The sequence below is a fragment of the Sinohyriopsis cumingii genome, chromosome 9 (genome assembly GCF_028554795.1).
Source record: "Sinohyriopsis cumingii isolate HCF-2022 chromosome 9, ASM2855479v2, whole genome shotgun sequence".
Lineage (NCBI taxonomy): Eukaryota > Metazoa > Mollusca > Bivalvia > Unionida > Unionidae > Sinohyriopsis > Sinohyriopsis cumingii.
The window spans coordinates 38530477-38550422 of NC_142969.1; the positions used below are offsets into that span (position 1 = coordinate 38530477).

The following is a 19946-nucleotide window of genomic DNA, read 5'->3' on the forward strand; positions in this document are numbered from 1 at the left end:
ATAGTATTTCAACATCCCCCTGGAATACCCATTCTTCAGTTGCTGGTGATCAAAGAATAGCGGGGAAAGCCCCAGATGTAGCATTGACGACTCTGCATATGGCAATGCAAGAGGCTCCTCCTCAGTTTCTCTTGCAACATATATGAACATATATTTAAAACGTTTGATAAGCGCTGTACCAGACAATTCTTACGGTATGAAATACTATTAACATGACAGAACAAAAGGAAAGTTTAAGCACTGTTAAACTTGTTCAGCATCAATCTTTGTACTCGGCTTTGACAATAACCTTTAACATTAAAAAAAATTTGAAACTCTCAACCTACCGATTACAAAATTAGTTATATCTCTATCAAGGATTAAATGGCAGTCATGCCTAGCGCAGAGCAATCAAGTTTCTAAAATTATTTTGAAGAAAACTAAATTACAACCAACATATAAAACATCATTGTCATAATTTTCTTATATCTTTAAAGTAACTGTGCATGGTAAAAGTATGTATGATTACTAACCATTTCGTTGACTGGGCATGTACAGCCGACCCAGAGCAACCTCCTTGAATTTGTCCAATACGGTTTGGCTATCAACAAAAGCACTCATGTGATCAGGTGCTGAAATAAAATTCATCATCAATTTAAAAAAAAATAATGATTATATAAATCTCAAACTAGATTTTGTATTGAAGTACTTTTAGCATCATTTCTAAATTGAAAACAATGCCTTGCAACTTGTATTTTAAATCAAAGCCTAATAAAATTTAACGTCCTTTATCAGACCTGCCAACACTGAAAAACTTAAATCAGGATTTTGCCTCCAAAACACCATTAAAAATCAGGAGACAGGGTAAAAAAGGAGGGGGTAAAATAGTAAGGTGTACATTTCATGATAAAGATGTTTACTTGTATCATTTCAGTCTACTGTATGTTGCAGATCTGCATTTCTGCAAAAGTTTATCATTTTTTTTGTCTTTGGGTGACAAATTTGCTAACAAGAATAGCTTTCAGTGTTGATGCTGACAGGCTGGCTCTTTGGCTGTTCTGTTGTTTTGTGGCGATTGAGAATGCTCCCTCGGCATTGCTGCAGCTGTGTGGTGTTGAAAGTATTGATAGCAGTACTGCCCCAAGGGTTGAAAAGAACAGTTGGCCAGATTCATCCTTTTTTTCATGAGAGCAACCCACTAAAGGATGACTTACTAATTCATGCGAGCATTGCAGATGTGTCTAAACAATCTGTAGTATCATTTAAGGACCTGGCCTTTTTCTCCAACTGAATGGAAGAATCAATACTGATGATCTGCACTGATAATTTTAGCTTCACCAAATGTACATTTCTGACGCAGAATTGAATGTGGAAAGAGCAGATCTTCAGTGGCAGAATGTATGATAGGCCCCACAAGTCGATGGACGAATGAAAACAAACTGCTTCTCCCAAACACTCCTATATTTTTATCATATTTCTTTTTTTTCTACCTGTTACTTCCTTTCCATCTTTTTTTTCACTCCTTGCTGAGAAACGTATCCATTATGCTGCTGTGATTTGCTGATGGGATCAGATAAAGAGAACCATCTCTTTGTGAGAAAATCTCTTTGTATTGGCGGATGAAAAACCGAAATCAAGCCAGATATGGTAAAGTACTAAGAAACATACCAGACCAAGAAAGTCAGGAAAAAAACCAGGAAAATGATGTTTTTGTATAAACAAATAAGTTTTTTTTTCTTTTTCGGGAGTTTAAAAATAAGGATTTCATCTTAAAAATCGGGGATTCAGGAGATCCATAAATCAGAATTTTCTTGATTTTTTCAGTATGCTTGGCAGGTCTGCTTTATATAAAATAACTTTTTGACAATTTATTATAACAAAATTATTTAATGAATGGTTTATAAAAGTGATATGCAAATTCAACAGTTACAGTTAGATTGATAAAAATGCAAGAAATGGTACACTACATTTGATAAAGTAGGCAAAATGGATGATACATGTGCCAAAATTAAAATAAAATGGGATATCATTGATTGGAACCATTTTCAAATGATAATTTCATGACAATCCAAATAAACAGACAAATTAACCATAGGAATAGTCTCTCTACGATGCTGCCAATCATTAGTCTTTCCCAAGTTTCAGCTTTCACTGGACACCTTGAAGGTGTGATAATGTTTTGTACAATTCTTTGTTGGAAGATTTACATAGGTTTTACCTTTTTCTCAGTTATTGTAGTTTTATCTACATCTGGTGCAATAGTTATGATGTCTACAATTATTTTTACTGGGGTAAAAAAATGTCATCAGTTGTTCTGTATCTATCTTTTTGTAAAACTTTACAGATTTTACCAATGATAAATGGAGCTACATATGTAATTGGAACCTATGCACATTTTAGTCAAATATGAAAAACAGAACTGGAGTTGATGTTATGGAAAAGTGTTAAATTATTCTTAACCTCACAATCAAGAAATATATACTGGGTATAGGACTATTTTTCAGTTCCAATGCTTGCTGTATATGGTATTAGGAAAATAGGAAAATAGTCAGAACATGGCAACCAGTGCAAATTTTTTTTTAAATTGCATGATGGATTGTGTTTATATGCACAAAAACAACAATTGAGCATATGGAGATTAAACGATTGCTTGCTGCACCTATATTTGATTTAAGGTAATGACACACATCCTTGGTGTTTACTTTATGTAAACTCAAATGGGACATGAAAGCAATTCACTTAAGAGAAGCCAAACAAGTATAAATAGAAGCAGTTTTATTGAATAAAGGTGTTTATTAATAGTGAATTTTTCTGACAGAAATGGCTTATTAAGGAGGGATGCCTATGAAAAGCATGAAATAAAACACCTTTCCATTCCACTCGATCTCCTCGCAAAACCATCATGGCAAAATTTGGTGGCTGTTCAGACTCTTTGAACCATGCATCAGCCTAGGTAATGAAAAAATAAAAAATAGATCAGATAAAAGCATTTCTTGTTTCAATTTCATTGGCATCATTTATTATTACCATTCATGTTCTGAAACACTTACAAGGAATTACGTAAATCCACTTTCAAAAGTCTACAAAATGCTCAGACAGCTCCAGTGGCCAAGTGGTTAGAGCATCTGCCCCGGATTGGTGAGGTCATGGGTTCGAACCACAGTTGTCCTATAAGACTTATACAAATGGTACTGACAGCTGCCTCGCTAGGCACTCAACATTAAGAGATTAGTGTTAGGACTAGTTGACCTAGTTTCAGGATAATGTGACTGGGTGGGACTTTATGCTACATGTCTGCCTCATGATGCCCCAGTGCTAGACATCACATTAAAATGCCACACTGCAGATATCGTAACAATATGACTGGAAAATTGTTAAAGCTACGTTAAAAATCTAAATCACACACACAAAATGCTCTCGAGATTATATGCCACAAAAGCTTAAAATAATTGGGCCAAAAGTACTTCCTTGCTGATGTATTTGCCATATATCCTTGGACACGATAAAATAAATTATTTTTTTCCTGTCTCAGAACTTTTTTTTAACTAGGTCATATATCCCCAGAATTAAGAAACAAAATAAATTTGTGTTGAAATTTTTGCCTGCCCCACTCACCACATGTTACGATAAAATAGATACACAAAATGCTTATTCGTTAAGAAAAGTAAAGAAACTTACCTTGTACTGTTAAAATGTATTATTCATCAATGATTTATTAAAGACAAACTATGTCCACGAACTCTGGTTATGTAATATATGCACCCATACCATAATGTATATAGATTTGGAGAATATAAAATCGTTTGATTAGTTCGTGAAGGACGGAAGAGAACAAACTGACAATTTGATCAAAAACATTGATGAAACAACAGTGTACTTTGTTCATATTCACACAAAACAGTGGATCATATATGTGGACGGGGTGCATAGGAAGGGTTTTGTTGATGAGATGCAGTGGATTAAAGAGTTTTATCTTGAGTACTTAGTTTAATATTTTTTTAAAAATATATTTAAGTTTGCTTGCAACTCACAAATTAAAAAAACTAGCAAAAACAATGGGTCCAGAATGTACAGTGCCAAACGAAAAATGTGTTTCCGGTAAGTCGATCACCAGTGTTTCTTACCAAACCTAACACTTTCCCCTCCATGGAAAAAAAAAATCCCAAAAATAACATTTAATATATATATAATATTGAGGGGAAAAAATGACCAGCTTAAACCAATATAATGTTATGTTTGTCATTACATTGTTTCTAATGTAACATTTACAGGTAGTAAATGAAACTAAGCTGTTCACCTAGTAATTCTTTAAACCTTATTAAATAAGGCAAATGGTTAGAATGTCAATGAAGTAAATATTTTATATAGCAGATTAAATTTTAACTGCACTAATACTGATTGTCAGGTGTCATATTAAAATAAAAATTTGAAGATGATTCTTTCCAAAGTTCAAAACAAAAAAACTTGGAGTTTTATCCGTTGAATGTCAGCTTATTATACGACCCCATGGCAGATGACCTGGAAAAATCAAAAACTGATTTCTGCCTAGTTAAAGCAAAATCGAACAACAAAAACCACTTTTTACCCGTTGTCCTGAACTGTCACTGCTCAAAGGTTTAAAATCCTGTCTAATTATAAAGCCAATTTTATTGTGCTTGTGTTTTAATAAAAGTCATACAAGTGCACTTAATCATCTTTCAATTAGGATATAATCTGATTACACCTTTAGTTTGATCTTGTCCACATATGGTGACGTACTTGAACATTGATATTACCATATGTACTTCTCAGGGTGTTAAATAATGACCTTTCAAAGGAATATGGTTGTAACAGGATCCAAATATAGTGAATAACTGTCATTTAAATGTACTTTAATACAATTTATGAAATAATTACACTCACTACTGAAATGTTTGGTGTTGAACGCCTACATGACCAGTACGACCTTTACTATAAATGAAAATACAGTAATAAAATGGCAGCGACTGTGCAAAGAAATAAATACCCTTTTCACCAACAGATCCCACTGTCTCCTCAATCGCTTCTTCTTACTTTCTTCTTTAATTTCCTGCAAAAGGTGTGATGCATTAAAAATGTGTGTGAAATTCACTGTGCAGTAGTCTAACAATGTAAGACTTATCACATGATATTTATAATAATAATAATGAGGACTTTGTATAATGCCTAATCTTTAGAAGCTCTAAGAGCTTTACAATATTAGACAACACTAGTAAGATAAAAAACATCTAATGATTACAAAAACAAGCACCATGAAATTAGAAACAAAATAAAAATAAATGCTGAGAATATTTAAGTTAGGAAACATTATTAGGTCTTTAAGTTTGTTCTTGCAGTCGAAATAAGTGAGTTTTGAGAGCCCTCTTGAATGTAATCACTGTGTCTTTGTGTCTAAGTTCAGTGAGCAATTCATTCCACATTGCATGGGCACTGGTATGCAAAAGAACGCTGTCCATATGACTTTGTTTTCATACTTGGAATAATGAGCATACGATTGTCAGAAGAGGAGCGTAAGTAACTTGCTGGTGTGTACACATGGGTGAGGTCAGATAGGTATGTTGGACTAGAGTCTGACAGTGAAACGTAGCACAGAGAACAAATTTTGTGTTTGATTCTGGAACGAATGGATAGCCAGTGTAGGGTACAGAGCAGCGGGGAGGTGTGCTCTGATCATGGTACTCTAAGTATGATCCGAGCAGCTTTGTTTTGAACTTTTTGAAGTTTCTGGAGTAGATATTGAGATGAACCAGACAGAATTGAGTTACAATAGTCCAGTCTTGAAAGTACTAATGAACACACAAGTGTTTTAGTGGCATCAACTGAAAGATATTTGCGAATTGAGCTGATGCGTCTCAGCTCAAGATATGTAGCCTTGCATATGTTCATGACATGTGAGAGTACCGTCCAGAGTAACACCTAGGTTTCGTACTGATTGTGTGAATTTAATGTTGGTGTTGCTGACATTTATTGTTTGAGGTAAAGGATGTGAATGAGAAAATCTTTGTGTTGTGATCAGAATGGCCTCAGTTTTATCATTCATCTGCAGCTTGTTACATGTCATCCATGATTTCACATGAGAAATGCACGTCTCTACACCTTGGATGTTAGCATCAACTTCAGTTGGGTGGCTAGATTTGTATATTTGGGTGTCATCAGCGTACAATTGGTGAGACACTGGATGATGAAGTATGACACTTGACACATTTATGGTTCGGTAACACCAAAACAAAATTATGTGATGCGTCTTACGTTTTAGAACTGTGCAGCAACTTTAAATGGGTTAACAAGTAACATTTTTACACTGGCAAAGAAGCCTAATACATAAGCGAGAATTGCAGATTTGGGTTCGATACGTTGAAAACGTCTACAGTTGTAAATAAACTTGAGCTTTTCATCTGAAGGTTCAACTTAAAATAACATAATCACTAATGTTTGAATAGATCACTGGGGACTCTGCCCCACTTATGTGTTCTTAAATAATGAACTAAGCAACAATGTAAACATGTCTAGAATTTACTTATAAACATAAGTACCGTCATGGAAGCCGCCATTTTTGTTGTAACTAAAATTTGCGCATGCTCAAAATTAAGAATCAGTTTTGACGTCACTGTTCTGTGCGTTCCGTTCTAAGACATTTTTTGTCCACTAATATACCTCGCTTCTTTGCCAGTGTAAAAATGTTACTTGTTAACCCATTTAAAGTTGCTGCACAGTTCTAAAACGTAAGACGCATCACATAATTTTGTTTTGGTGTTACCGAACCATAAATGTGTCAAGTGTCATACTTATCATCCAGTGTCTCACCAATTGTACGCTGATGACACCCAAATATACAAATCTAGCCACCCAACTGAAGTTGATGCTAACATCCAAGGTGTAGAGACGTGCATTTCTCATGTGAAATCATGGATGACATGTAACAAGCTGCAGATGAATGATAAAACTGAGGCCATTCTGATCACAACACAAAGATTTTCTCATTCACATCCTTTACCTCAAACAATAAATGTCAGCAACACCAACATTAAATTCACACAATCAGTACGAAACCTAGGTGTTACTCTGGACGGTACTCTCACATGTCATGAACATATGCAAGGCTACATATCTTGAGCTGAGACGCATCAGCTCAATTCGCAAATATCTTTCAGTTGATGCCACTAAAACACTTGTGTGTTCATTAGTACTTTCAAGACTGGACTATTGTAACTCAATTCTGTCTGGTTCATCTCAATATCTACTCCAGAAACTTCAAAAAGTTCAAAACAAAGCTGCTCGGATCATACTTAGAGTACCATGATCAGAGCACACCTCCCCGCTGCTCTGTACCCTACACTGGCTATCCATTCGTTCCAGAATCAAACACAAAATTTGTTCTCTGTGCTACGTTTCACTGTCAGACTCTAGTCCAACATACCTATCTGACCTCACCCATGTGTACACACCAGCAAGTTACTTACGCTCCTCTTCTGACAATCGTATGCTCATTATTCCAAGTATGAAAACAAAGTCATATGGACAGCGTTCTTTTGCATACCAGTGCCCATGCAATGTGGAATGAATTGCTCACTGAACTTAGACACAAAGACACAGTGATTACATTCAAGAGGGCTCTCAAAACTCACTTATTTCGACTGCAAGAACAAACTTAAAGACCTAATAATGTTTCCTAACTTAAATATTCTCAGCATTTATTTTTATTTTGTTTCTAATTTCATGGTGCTTGTTTTTGTAATCATTAGATGTTTTTTATCTTACTAGTGTTGTCTAATATTGTAAAGCTCTTAGAGCTTCTAAAGATTAGGCATTATACAAAGTCCTCATTATTATTATTATTATTATAAATATCATGTGATAAGTCTTACATTGTTAGACTACTGCACAGTGAATTTCACACACATTTTTAATGCATCACACCTTTTGCAGGAAATTAAAGAAGAAAGTAAGAAGAAGCGATTGAGGAGACAGTGGGATCTGTTGGTGAAAAGGGTATTTATTTCTTTGCACAGTCGCTGCCATTTTATTACTGTATTTTCATTTATAGTAAAGGTCGTACTGGTCATGTAGGCGTTCAACACCAAACATTTCAGTAGTGAGTGTAATTATTTCATAAATTGTATTAAAGTACATTTAAATGACAGTTATTCACTATATTTGGATCCTGTTACAACCATATTCCTTTGAAAGGTCATTATTTAACACCCTGAGAAGTACATATGGTAATATCAATGTTCAAGTACGTCACCATATGTGGACAAGATCAAACTAAAGGTGTAATCAGATTATATCCTAATTGAAAGATGATTAAGTGCACTTGTATGACTTTTATTAAAACACAAGCACAATAAAATTGGCTTTATAATTAGACAGGATTTTAAACCTTTGAGCAGTGACAGTTCAGGACAACGGGTAAAAAGTGGTTTTTGTTGTTCGATTTTGCTTTAACTAGGCAGAAATCAGTTTTTGATTTTTCCAGGTCATCTGCCATGGGGTCGTATAATAAGCTGACATTCAACGGATAAAACTCCAAGTTTTTTTGTTTTGAACTTTGGAAAGAATCATCTTCAAATTTTTATTTTAATATGACACCTGACAATCAGTATTAGTGCAGTTAAAATTTAATCTGCTATATAAAATATTTACTTCATTGACATTCTAACCATTTGCCTTATTTAATAAGGTTTAAAGAATTACTAGGTGAACAGCTTAGTTTCATTTACTACCTGTAAATGTTACATTAGAAACAATGTAATGACAAACATAACATTATATTGGTTTAAGCTGGTCATTTTTTCCCCTCAATATTATATATATATTAAATGTTATTTTTGGGATTTTTTTTTTCCATGGAGGGGAAAGTGTTAGGTTTGGTAAGAAACACTGGTGATCGACTTACCGGAAACACATTTTTCGTTTGGCACTGTACATTCTGGACCCATTGTTTTTGCTAGTTTTTTTAATTTGTGAGTTGCAAGCAAACTTAAATATATTTTTAAAAAAATATTAAACTAAGTACTCAAGATAAAACTCTTTAATCCACTGCATCTCATCAACAAAACCCTTCCTATGCACCCCGTCCACATATATGATCCACTGTTTTGTGTGAATATGAACAAAGTACACTGTTGTTTCATCAATGTTTTTGATCAAATTGTCAGTTTGTTCTCTTCCGTCCTTCACGAACTAATCAAACGATTTTATATTCTCCAAATCTATATACATTATGGTATGGGTGCATATATTACATAACCAGAGTTCGTGGACATAGTTTGTCTTTAATAAATCATTGATGAATAATACATTTTAACAGTACAAGGTAAGTTTCTTTACTTTTCTTAACGAATAAGCATTTTGTGTATCTATTTTATCGTAACATGTGGTGAGTGGGGCAGGCAAAAATTTCAACACAAATTTATTTTGTTTCTTAATTCTGGGGATATATGACCTAGTTAAAAAAAAGTTCTGAGACAGGAAAAAAATAATTTATTTTATCGTGTCCAAGGATATATGGCAAATACATCAGCAAGGAAGTACTTTTGGCCCAATTATTTTAAGCTTTTGTGGCATATAATCTCGAGAGCATTTTGTGTGTGTGATTTAGATTTTTAACGTAGCTTTAACAATTTTCCAGTCATATTGTTACGATATCTGCAGTGTGGCATTTTAATGTGATGTCTAGCACTGGGGCATCATGAGGCAGACATGTAGCATAAAGTCCCACCCAGTCACATTATCCTGAAACTAGGTCAACTAGTCCTAACACTAATCTCTTAATGTTGAGTGCCTAGCGAGGCAGCTGTCAGTACCATTTGTATAAGTCTTATAGGACAACTGTGGTTCGAACCCATGACCTCACCAATCCGGGGCAGATGCTCTAACCACTTGGCCACTGGAGCTGTCTGAGCATTTTGTAGACTTTTGAAAGTGGATTTACGTAATTCCTTGTAAGTGTTTCAGAACATGAATGGTAATAATAAATGATGCCAATGAAATTGAAACAAGAAATGCTTTTATCTGATCTATTTTTTATTTTTTCATTACCTAGGCTGATGCATGGTTCAAAGAGTCTGAACAGCCACCAAATTTTGCCATGATGGTTTTGCGAGGAGATCGAGTGGAATGGAAAGGTGTTTTATTTCATGCTTTTCATAGGCATCCCTCCTTAATAAGCCATTTCTGTCAGAAAAATTCACTATTAATAAACACCTTTATTCAATAAAACTGCTTCTATTTATACTTGTTTGGCTTCTCTTAAGTGAATTGCTTTCATGTCCCATTTGAGTTTACATAAAGTAAACACCAAGGATGTGTGTCATTACCTTAAATCAAATATAGGTGCAGCAAGCAATCGTTTAATCTCCATATGCTCAATTGTTGTTTTTGTGCATATAAACACAATCCATCATGCAATTTAAAAAAAAATTTGCACTGGTTGCCATGTTCTGACTATTTTCCTATTTTCCTAATACCATATACAGCAAGCATTGGAACTGAAAATAGTCCTATACCCAGTATATATTTCTTGATTGTGAGGTTAAGAATAATTTAACACTTTTCCATAACATCAACTCCAGTTCTGTTTTCATATTTGACTAAAATGTGCATAGGTTCCAATTACATATGTAGCTCCATTTATCATTGGTAAAATCTGTAAAGTTTTACAAAAAGATAGATACAGAACAACTGATGACATTTTTTTACCCCAGTAAAAATAATTGTAGACATCATAACTATTGCACCAGATGGTAGATAAAACTACAATAACTGAGAAAAAGGTAAAACCTATGTAAATCTTCCAACAAAGAATTGTACAAAACATTATCACACCTTCAAGGTGTCCAGTGAAAGCTGAAACTTGGGAAAGACTAATGATTGGCAGCATCGTAGAGAGACTATTCCTATGGTTAATTTGTCTGTTTATTTGGATTGTCATGAAATTATCATTTGAAAATGGTTCCAATCAATGATATCCCATTTTATTTTAATTTTGGCACATGTATCATCCATTTTGCCTACTTTATCAAATGTAGTGTACCATTTCTTGCATTTTTATCAATCTAACTGTAACTGTTGAATTTGCATATCACTTTTATAAACCATTCATTAAATAATTTTGTTATAATAAATTGTCAAAAAGTTATTTTATATAAAGCAGACCTGCCAAGCATACTGAAAAAATCAAGAAAATTCTGATTTATGGATCTCCTGAATCCCCGATTTTTAAGATGAAATCCTTATTTTTAAACTCCCCGAAAAAGAAAAAAAAACTTATTTGTTTATACAAAAACATCATTTTCCTGGTTTTTTTCCTGACTTTCTTGGTCTGGTATGTTTCTTAGTACTTTACCATATCTGGCTTGATTTCGGTTTTCATCCGCCAATACAAAGAGATTTTCTCACAAAGAGATGGTTCTCTTTATCTGATCCCATCAGCAAATCACAGCAGCATAATGGATACGTTTCTCAGCAAGGAGTGAAAAAAAGATGGAAAGGAAGTAACAGGTAAGAAAAAAAAGAAATATGATAAAAATATAGGAGTGTTTGGGAGAAGCAGTTTGTTTTCATTCGTCCATCGACTTGTGGGGCCTATCATACATTCTGCCACTGAAGATCTGCTCTTTCCACATTCAATTCTGCGTCAGAAATGTACATTTGGTGAAGCTAAAATTATCAGTGCAGATCATCAGTATTGATTCTTCCATTCAGTTGGAGAAAAAGGCCAGGTCCTTAAATGATACTACAGATTGTTTAGACACATCTGCAATGCTCGCATGAATTAGTAAGTCATCCTTTAGTGGGTTGCTCTCATGAAAAAAAGGATGAATCTGGCCAACTGTTCTTTTCAACCCTTGGGGCAGTACTGCTATCAATACTTTCAACACCACACAGCTGCAGCAATGCCGAGGGAGCATTCTCAATCGCCACAAAACAACAGAACAGCCAAAGAGCCAGCCTGTCAGCATCAACACTGAAAGCTATTCTTGTTAGCAAATTTGTCACCCAAAGACAAAAAAAATGATAAACTTTTGCAGAAATGCAGATCTGCAACATACAGTAGACTGAAATGATACAAGTAAACATCTTTATCATGAAATGTACACCTTACTATTTTACCCCCTCCTTTTTTACCCTGTCTCCTGATTTTTAATGGTGTTTTGGAGGCAAAATCCTGATTTAAGTTTTTCAGTGTTGGCAGGTCTGATAAAGGACGTTAAATTTTATTAGGCTTTGATTTAAAATACAAGTTGCAAGGCATTGTTTTCAATTTAGAAATGATGCTAAAAGTACTTCAATACAAAATCTAGTTTGAGATTTATATAATCATTATTTTTTTTTAAATTGATGATGAATTTTATTTCAGCACCTGATCACATGAGTGCTTTTGTTGATAGCCAAACCGTATTGGACAAATTCAAGGAGGTTGCTCTGGGTCGGCTGTACATGCCCAGTCAACGAAATGGTTAGTAATCATACATACTTTTACCATGCACAGTTACTTTAAAGATATAAGAAAATTATGACAATGATGTTTTATATGTTGGTTGTAATTTAGTTTTCTTCAAAATAATTTTAGAAACTTGATTGCTCTGCGCTAGGCATGACTGCCATTTAATCCTTGATAGAGATATAACTAATTTTGTAATCGGTAGGTTGAGAGTTTCAAATTTTTTTTAATGTTAAAGGTTATTGTCAAAGCCGAGTACAAAGATTGATGCTGAACAAGTTTAACAGTGCTTAAACTTTCCTTTTGTTCTGTCATGTTAATAGTATTTCATACCGTAAGAATTGTCTGGTACAGCGCTTATCAAACGTTTTAAATATATGTTCATATATGTTGCAAGAGAAACTGAGGAGGAGCCTCTTGCATTGCCATATGCAGAGTCGTCAATGTACACTTGGGATATGCTTGTGTTCTTAATACCAGCAATACTTAGAAGAAATGGAATTTATGGTGAGTATCAGGATATGTATTTCAACATCCTGGAATACATTTGTGTGGTGATCAAAGAATAGAGGGAAAGCCCAGATGTGCACAACATAGATGTGTTTTATGTGTGCAATTGGTCCTCTTTTTGGCCATAAGAAAGTATTTTTTCTGTCATTCAGAAGTTATTAATGACATATATGCATACCATTAGTTGGTGAGATATTGACATTTTTGGAGGGGATATGGTGATAAAAATTGATTATAATCAACCCTGCAGTGCTCAAAGAAAAAAAAAATTGGACACAGACCCAAGGCTTGTAACTTTAAAAGATCACAAGCCCTGACCAACATTCCACAAGCCTGAACTCCAATTTCCATATACCCAATATTTCCCCTTATTTTAATATTATTTGTCACACAAAATTGCAATTCGTAGGGGGTTTGAAGGTAATACCGGTGTATTTAGTGTTCCCCACTACACTCACTTGAGACTGGATTGTCCTGGTGTTCAAACTTCTCTTTTGGTGTCTCAGACAATCAGGGTCAGAATCAAGTTGCCATATGTCAATATATTGTTTAAAGTATGTGCAAAGAATTCATTGTCACCCTCCTGGCTTAATTGTTTTTTTGCTTTTATTTAATAGCATGTTTCACAAGTTAAAACTCCATCTATGAATTCTTAAATTTATTTTTGTTTGGCTTTGTTGATACTATTGATAACAAATTTCTTTTTAAATCAACTTCAGATATGAATCACACTTGAATACTATTCTGACAGTTGAAATGATCATGCTATTCATTTTATATGTGCATTAAAATCTGGCTTTAAATGTTGCCACTATTCACAAACATATCAAGAACCTGTAATACATATGGCTTAAACATTTTCATTTAAAGGAATGATACACATTACCTTTTTTTATATTACATGCATCTAGCATCTCATTGATTTACCTATTGCGTTGTTCCATGTCCTGAGCAATGAGCATACTTATGCAGACCGCACAGTGGTCTCACCCAGTGCAGTGTTCAAACACATCTCACAAGCTATTGTCAGCCAGTTAAGTAATATATGAAATGGTGGTGTATAACCTGATCTCTTAGCCTTTTAATTACCGCTTTTAAGTTTCCCAAAGGATAGTTTTACATCAGCTCCAATTATGACTGTTTACTGTTTCTGTATGCTACTTGTAATGGGCATCTACTGAGAGTTGTAGTTTTTTTCTCCATATTTTATTTCCAAAGACTTCTGAAAATTGTTTTCTCGAAACACATCAGTGTTGGGGGGTTTGGGACTACAAATCATGTTTTTAGCATGACATGTCATGTAACAATTTGATTAAAATCAGATTTAGACTCCACATAGGACAGCAGCAGTCTGATTTTAATCTTTGTGGCAGGTATGTCAGCATCTTGAAAATACATTTCTGCATTTCATCATTTAAGTCAATTTTTTCTTTGAAAATTTGATTACAACTCAAATGTGCACCTCTTTTATAACACTGGACAGGCCTGATCTGACATAAGAGGGGCCCCAGGCATCTGACTATGAGATTTTTTAGCACTGCCTTTAAAACAAGTCATCATGGTGATTTTTATGTACATGAAAGTTTATGTTAATTGAGTACCCACAAACAAAATACATGTATTATGATTTGTACAAAATTTATGTTTTATGGTAATGTTTTTGTCTTAAATTTTTACAGGAAAAGCCGCATATAGGCCAGAAAATCAACCTTCATGGTGGCCAAGAAATGTCCGCTTTTCCTCTCCAAACAGCAATACCCAGGGTAATCCTGATTTTCCTATTGCATTGCCACCATTGCTTTGTTCAAGAATTTCTTCATTTATTTGCCTTTCTCAATTGTACCTATCAGTCAAGCACATGTTAAAGATAGATTTCAATGTTTTAAATTTCATTGTAGATGTATCATCCTCTTACTTTAGAGATTTCCTATTGTTCTGTAGGTGAGAGCAATTTGTTTTGCATCACCATATCATTAAAGCCTTAAAAAAATTTGTTTTAAGAGAAAAAGATGCAATAAACATTTTTTTATTTAAATGTGTACATTGTCATATTGCAAACATGGGTATCAAACCATGACTACCTTCTTGAATTTCCAGAATTGGTTGAAAAATGCATTTTATTTTGCCTACATGCAAGAAAAAAAGTTCTGTTCCTTTATCAATGGCTGTAGCTGGCATTCTGTAATGGTATTGTCTGTAATTTATCTATTACAGTTATCGGGCTTCGTGTTTACACTATGCATATACATTGTGTCAGTATGTTGTTATAGTGTATTTCAAATAAACATGTTGCTGTTTCTAGAGAATAAGCGACTTAGTGTTGGAGAGATGCGAATGGTTCTGAATTCATTTTTAGAACAATGCAGAAATGAATACACTATGTTTGTATACTTTTTTTCTTTTATTTCTTGTTCCTTAGTATTAGTTGATTTTGAATGCCAACACAAGCATGATTAACAAGCCATAGTCCGAATTAGACTCATTCTTTTGTAATGGAAATATTTTTCTGTTTTATTAATTATTTCATTTATTGATTTTGTTTTTGTTTTATTGATAAATTTATTATATAGTGATAAATTTTAAATTTTTACAAGAGAAAGGCAATATTTCAATTTTTATTAAAATTCACTTAACCATTCGTATCAAAGCAGTATTTATCTATTCAGAAGTATGTATAATGTCTTAATGTTCTAAAGCCAATGATTGACAGCTATTATCCAATTGAATTTTGTCTTCACGTTGAATAGACCCATTAAATATAGAAATGTAATTTTGTCCAGTCAGTATGCATTGCAAAAGTTGTCATTATCTTGTTGGGTTTTTTTTGTTTTTCGTTCAATGGTTGCCACCTCATGAACTGGTTATAAACAAATATCTTTATAATTAATAGCTCAAAGTTGAAATAGTTACAGCTATTGAAATTTTTCGTCCCAAGCAGCTTGGAGATTTTTAATACCAAGTGGTTCCAGTCGGTTAATTTGCCTAAAGATGGCGAGTTTTTATAATAATTGTCTAAAGTTTATATTTTATCCTGTTATTGAAAGATATGTGTTCAAGTCCATGATAAATAGTGCTTGTTTCCTGTTTCAAGTTCAGAAGGGACTTTTCACAATTAAGTGAGCAAATTGTGACCAAATTACTTCTCTGGAGACAGTACTTACCAAGTAGTTATGATAAGAAAGTTTAATTTAACATTGTATGTATGTACAAATAAAGTTTCAGTAGTTTCTGATTCATAATAACAACTAATAATCAATAAATACTGCTTGTCATGTATAGCATATCATATGCTGAAAAATGGCATTAAACCCACAACAATAGTAATTCAACTTAACTGTACAGACTCTTCATTGAATTTTTATATTATATTGAGAAAGCAGTGTCAAAAGTGTATCTATATAATCTATAATAGAAATGTTCGGTCTCCTTAGCTCGCACAATATCAGATTTAAAAATGACATCATGAATGAATGCATGTTAATTGCAATGACATAAGATTGCATGTGCATGATAACACTTAAGAATTTTCATCATATTGGTATATATGTGTCTACCTAGTTGTGTTGATTAGTGGACATATCCTGAGGTTTCAGTCCTCAGTGGGTTAATGTAACTTTAAATTTAGAAAATTAAGAAAACCTGTTGAGACTTATTCCTCCATTTTGCTAATGGATTAATAAGTATGTAGGAAAAAACATAGCTGCATGATATTTGATGTTTGCAAGCAAGAAATTTTTACAAGATTCAAAGAAATTATATTTATTTTAGTTGAAATGTAGATTCAAAGCATGATCAGTTGGCTGTGTCATATGGCCAATTGCAGTATCAAGGCTAGGGCAGTATTTAATTGTTAACCTTGTATATCATTTCTGTTTTAAATATTAATTTTAAGAGTTGCCTGGTACTCAGAATAGCAAAGTCTTCAAGTGTATTATTTGCATTTACTGTTAATACTTGCAGGAACAAGTTTATTTCAAAGTACTGTTTGAATGTTGGCATGCCAATACTTCAGTTCTTAGATTTACTAATGTGTTGCAGCATGTTTAAATAGATAGACGATGAACAATAAAAATAATAAAGATGTTGGCAGCTTAAAATATAATATACACGAGAGTACAAAGTGTAAGAAAGAAGGTCAATTAAATCCAGCATCAGGATGATGGTTTCATAAAGAATTTCTAATTAAACGTTTGATGTGATATGCAGGTGTTAATATAATAGGAACAGCTGAATATATATGACATAATTTCATATATATATATATTGTGTCTCTATCATAAAAAAGTATTATATATACTAGTGGTAGGTGAAGCGTTTTCCCATGTAACTTACTGGACTCTGTCTGTATGTATGTTATGAATTTATTAAAGCTTAAGTTACTTCACATTTATATTACTAACACCACCATTAAGAAAAATAGAAAGACCATTACACAACTTTATCGGAAAATAATTATTTACATAAAAATTTCAATCCAAAGCATTTATGGAAAGAATTCCATGAATTTGAATGTGTGTTGCTTGTTACTGTGGTAATATCAGACAGGTTAGTGATGACCAGTCCGCTTTAGCCATTTTCTTTAAAGTTTACAACATATTTAAATGACATGTAGGGTATCACACCTTCCAGCCCTTACAATTTTGCCATTAGTGTTATGAAAATTACCCATAACATGCAGATTTAGGTTATAAAAGCAAAAACTATGGGAAATGATCAATGGCAAAAATTGTGGAACATTTGTTCATCTGTGTTTGATTTGGATCTGGGTTTCATATTTGAATTAGTTAAATTATTCAGCGAACCTGACTAACTTTACAGATGCTTTAAACTGTGTTGCCATGATCAAACTGTTTATTTTCGATTTAAAAAAAAAAAGAGATGAATGTTTAAGATAAAAGGGGAAATAAGCCTCTTGAAAAGTGTTAATTATCGACACCGAAGAATAAAAAGGATTATTCAGATTATTGTTAATAAAAAGCTGGAATGGACACAATTACGTTGATTGGATATCACATGCCAGTTTGAGTATCACTTGTGGCAAGAGATGTGATTGCCGTCATCATGTGAAATGGAAAAAGATAAGAATTAGGTCAAGTTGAGAGATAGACACAAGCCATTGAGCTGCATAGGGTTTGGAACTTGAGTATGTGCAACTGTACTAGTAGCAACTAATCTCTGTTTACTTTACAAACTTTTCAGTTGAACATAATGTTTATTTTTGCTGCATGATTCGAATACTTAACTTTTAATTACATTTTTGAGCTTTACAATAACAGCTTTTGATACTGTTTTACACCGTACTGAAAACTGGTCAAACTTAAGGAAAAATCTACTGCCTTACTGAGACGGACTTGTCAGGGCTGGCAGGTCGGGGGTATTGACTTTTATTGTATTTTTTTATATATTAAAGAAATCCAGAATTACTTCCGGTTATGGCTCATAAGTTGTCAAAGTTTAAGAATGTATTATTTTGTTTCAATAGTAGATTTACAATCAGCTATTCTTTTATTTATAGTGTTCATGAATGATAATGAGGCTGCCATGTGTCAGGGTAACATGGTGGAAGAGGATGGAGAGATGGAGCATCCAGCTCTCTCTCCCATCATATCCACCTGGAGAAAGATCCAGTTGAGCAGTTACCTGTCAGGGCCACTAGGATGAAGAAGCTGATGTTGTGAATCCTCAGGTGGAATATGTCATTCAGCTACCATCATATGCTCTGTCCTAGTATTTGACAACGGAATTGTCAAACTTTAGTAACTGTGTGCATACAGAATTCAGGATGTTTAATGAGAATATGTCAGTTACATAAACTAATATTGATATCAATTTTCATTTTTACTGTATCTTTTCAGATAGTGTCTAATGCACATTTGCTATTTCCTTTATAAAACTGATATTTTTTTTAACAATACAAGACTTTAAGATGTTTTCAATATTTGTGGACTGAATGTTATGAATCTTGATATGTACTGATTGGTTGTGATCAGTGTGGAGACTTCTGGATTCATTACCAGTGCATGAGAACCAATGATTCTTATAAAGCTGTTTCTGCAAGCAGATATGTTTGTGTATTTTGTCAGATTTAATTTAACAGACTTAAAAATTTAATTTTTAGGTTGAGTGTATTCTGGTATAAGCTGTCAGTGGCAACATCACATGTCAAACAATATCCAGATGTCATAGAGTAAGCTGTGTGATTTGGCAGCTGACATTTTTTATGCCAGTGAAAAATCAAAACCAGTGCTTCGTGCTATTAAGCTAGTTTCTTAATCAGTTAATTACATGCAGTAAAGCACTGTTATTGACTGCCAACTAAGATTTAATTTCATTGTGTGCAAGACAGTTTATTTCCAAGTTATTCATAATAGTTGATGAACTGAATACACGTTATGCTTTACTGTGAAAACGGATAAATGCTCTTGCTATAAGAAGTAAAGCTTGGTTGCTGACTTCGTTGTTCTCATAATAGACTGACAACAAACCGTGGCCTAGTGGTTAAAGCTTCCACCTCAGAAGCGGGAGTTTGTGGGTTCGAACCCCAGCCGAGTCATACCATAGACTTACACAAATGTTTTTAACAGCTGCCTCGCTAGGAACTCACCATTAAGAGGTTAGTGTTAGGACTGGTCAGCCTGGTCCGAGGATAATGTGACTGAGTGAGACATTATGCTACATGTCTGCGGCATGATGCCCCGGTGCTAGACATCACTATAAACTGCCATACTGCAGACATCTTAGTGATATGACTGAAATATTGTTAAAGCTGCATCACACACACACTCATAATGGACTCCTTGTCGGACATTTTCATTGGTTAGTTGAAAACCAGCTGTCACTGAAAAGATACTCGTATCGACCTGATTGTAATGTACACAGTGTCAGGTTTCATAACATGGATATGGGGTATAAGCTTTCTTTATTATATCAATAGCAAATGTGTACCGTATATACTCACATATAAGCCGAATAATTTACGAATAAATAAAGGCCT

At 33.8% G+C, this 19946-nt stretch overlaps 2 protein-coding genes and 1 long non-coding RNA gene across 3 annotated transcripts; 2 read left to right on the plus strand and 1 right to left on the minus strand.

Moving 5' to 3' along the window:
* Nucleotides 1–481: 481 nt before the first annotated feature.
* On the minus strand, nt 482–6657 carry LOC149791584 (uncharacterized). The gene is made up of 4 exons (XR_016423189.1): nt 6531–6657; nt 4985–5047; nt 2847–2928; nt 482–611 (listed from the first exon to the last, which is right to left on the minus strand). It is a non-coding gene; the product is annotated as an uncharacterized LOC149791584 (long non-coding RNA).
* Nucleotides 6658–6674: 17 nt separating this feature from the next.
* Nucleotides 6675–12488, plus strand: LOC149791585 (uncharacterized). Its single transcript, XM_089969453.1, has 4 exons — nt 6675–6709; nt 7857–7986; nt 10043–10124; nt 12359–12488. Exons 1-4 carry the CDS (start codon nt 6675–6677, stop codon nt 12460–12462), a joined length of 351 nt encoding a protein of 116 aa, XP_089825579.1. The 3' UTR covers nt 12463–12488.
* A 331-nt stretch (nt 12489–12819) lies between these two features.
* LOC149791586 (uncharacterized) lies at nt 12820–18628 on the plus strand. The gene is made up of 3 exons (XM_089969454.1): nt 12820–12949; nt 14632–14715; nt 18468–18628. Exons 1-3 carry the CDS (start codon nt 12820–12822, stop codon nt 18611–18613), a joined length of 360 nt encoding a protein of 119 aa, XP_089825580.1. The 3' UTR covers nt 18614–18628.
* The last annotated feature ends 1318 nt before the right edge of the window (nt 18629–19946 follow it).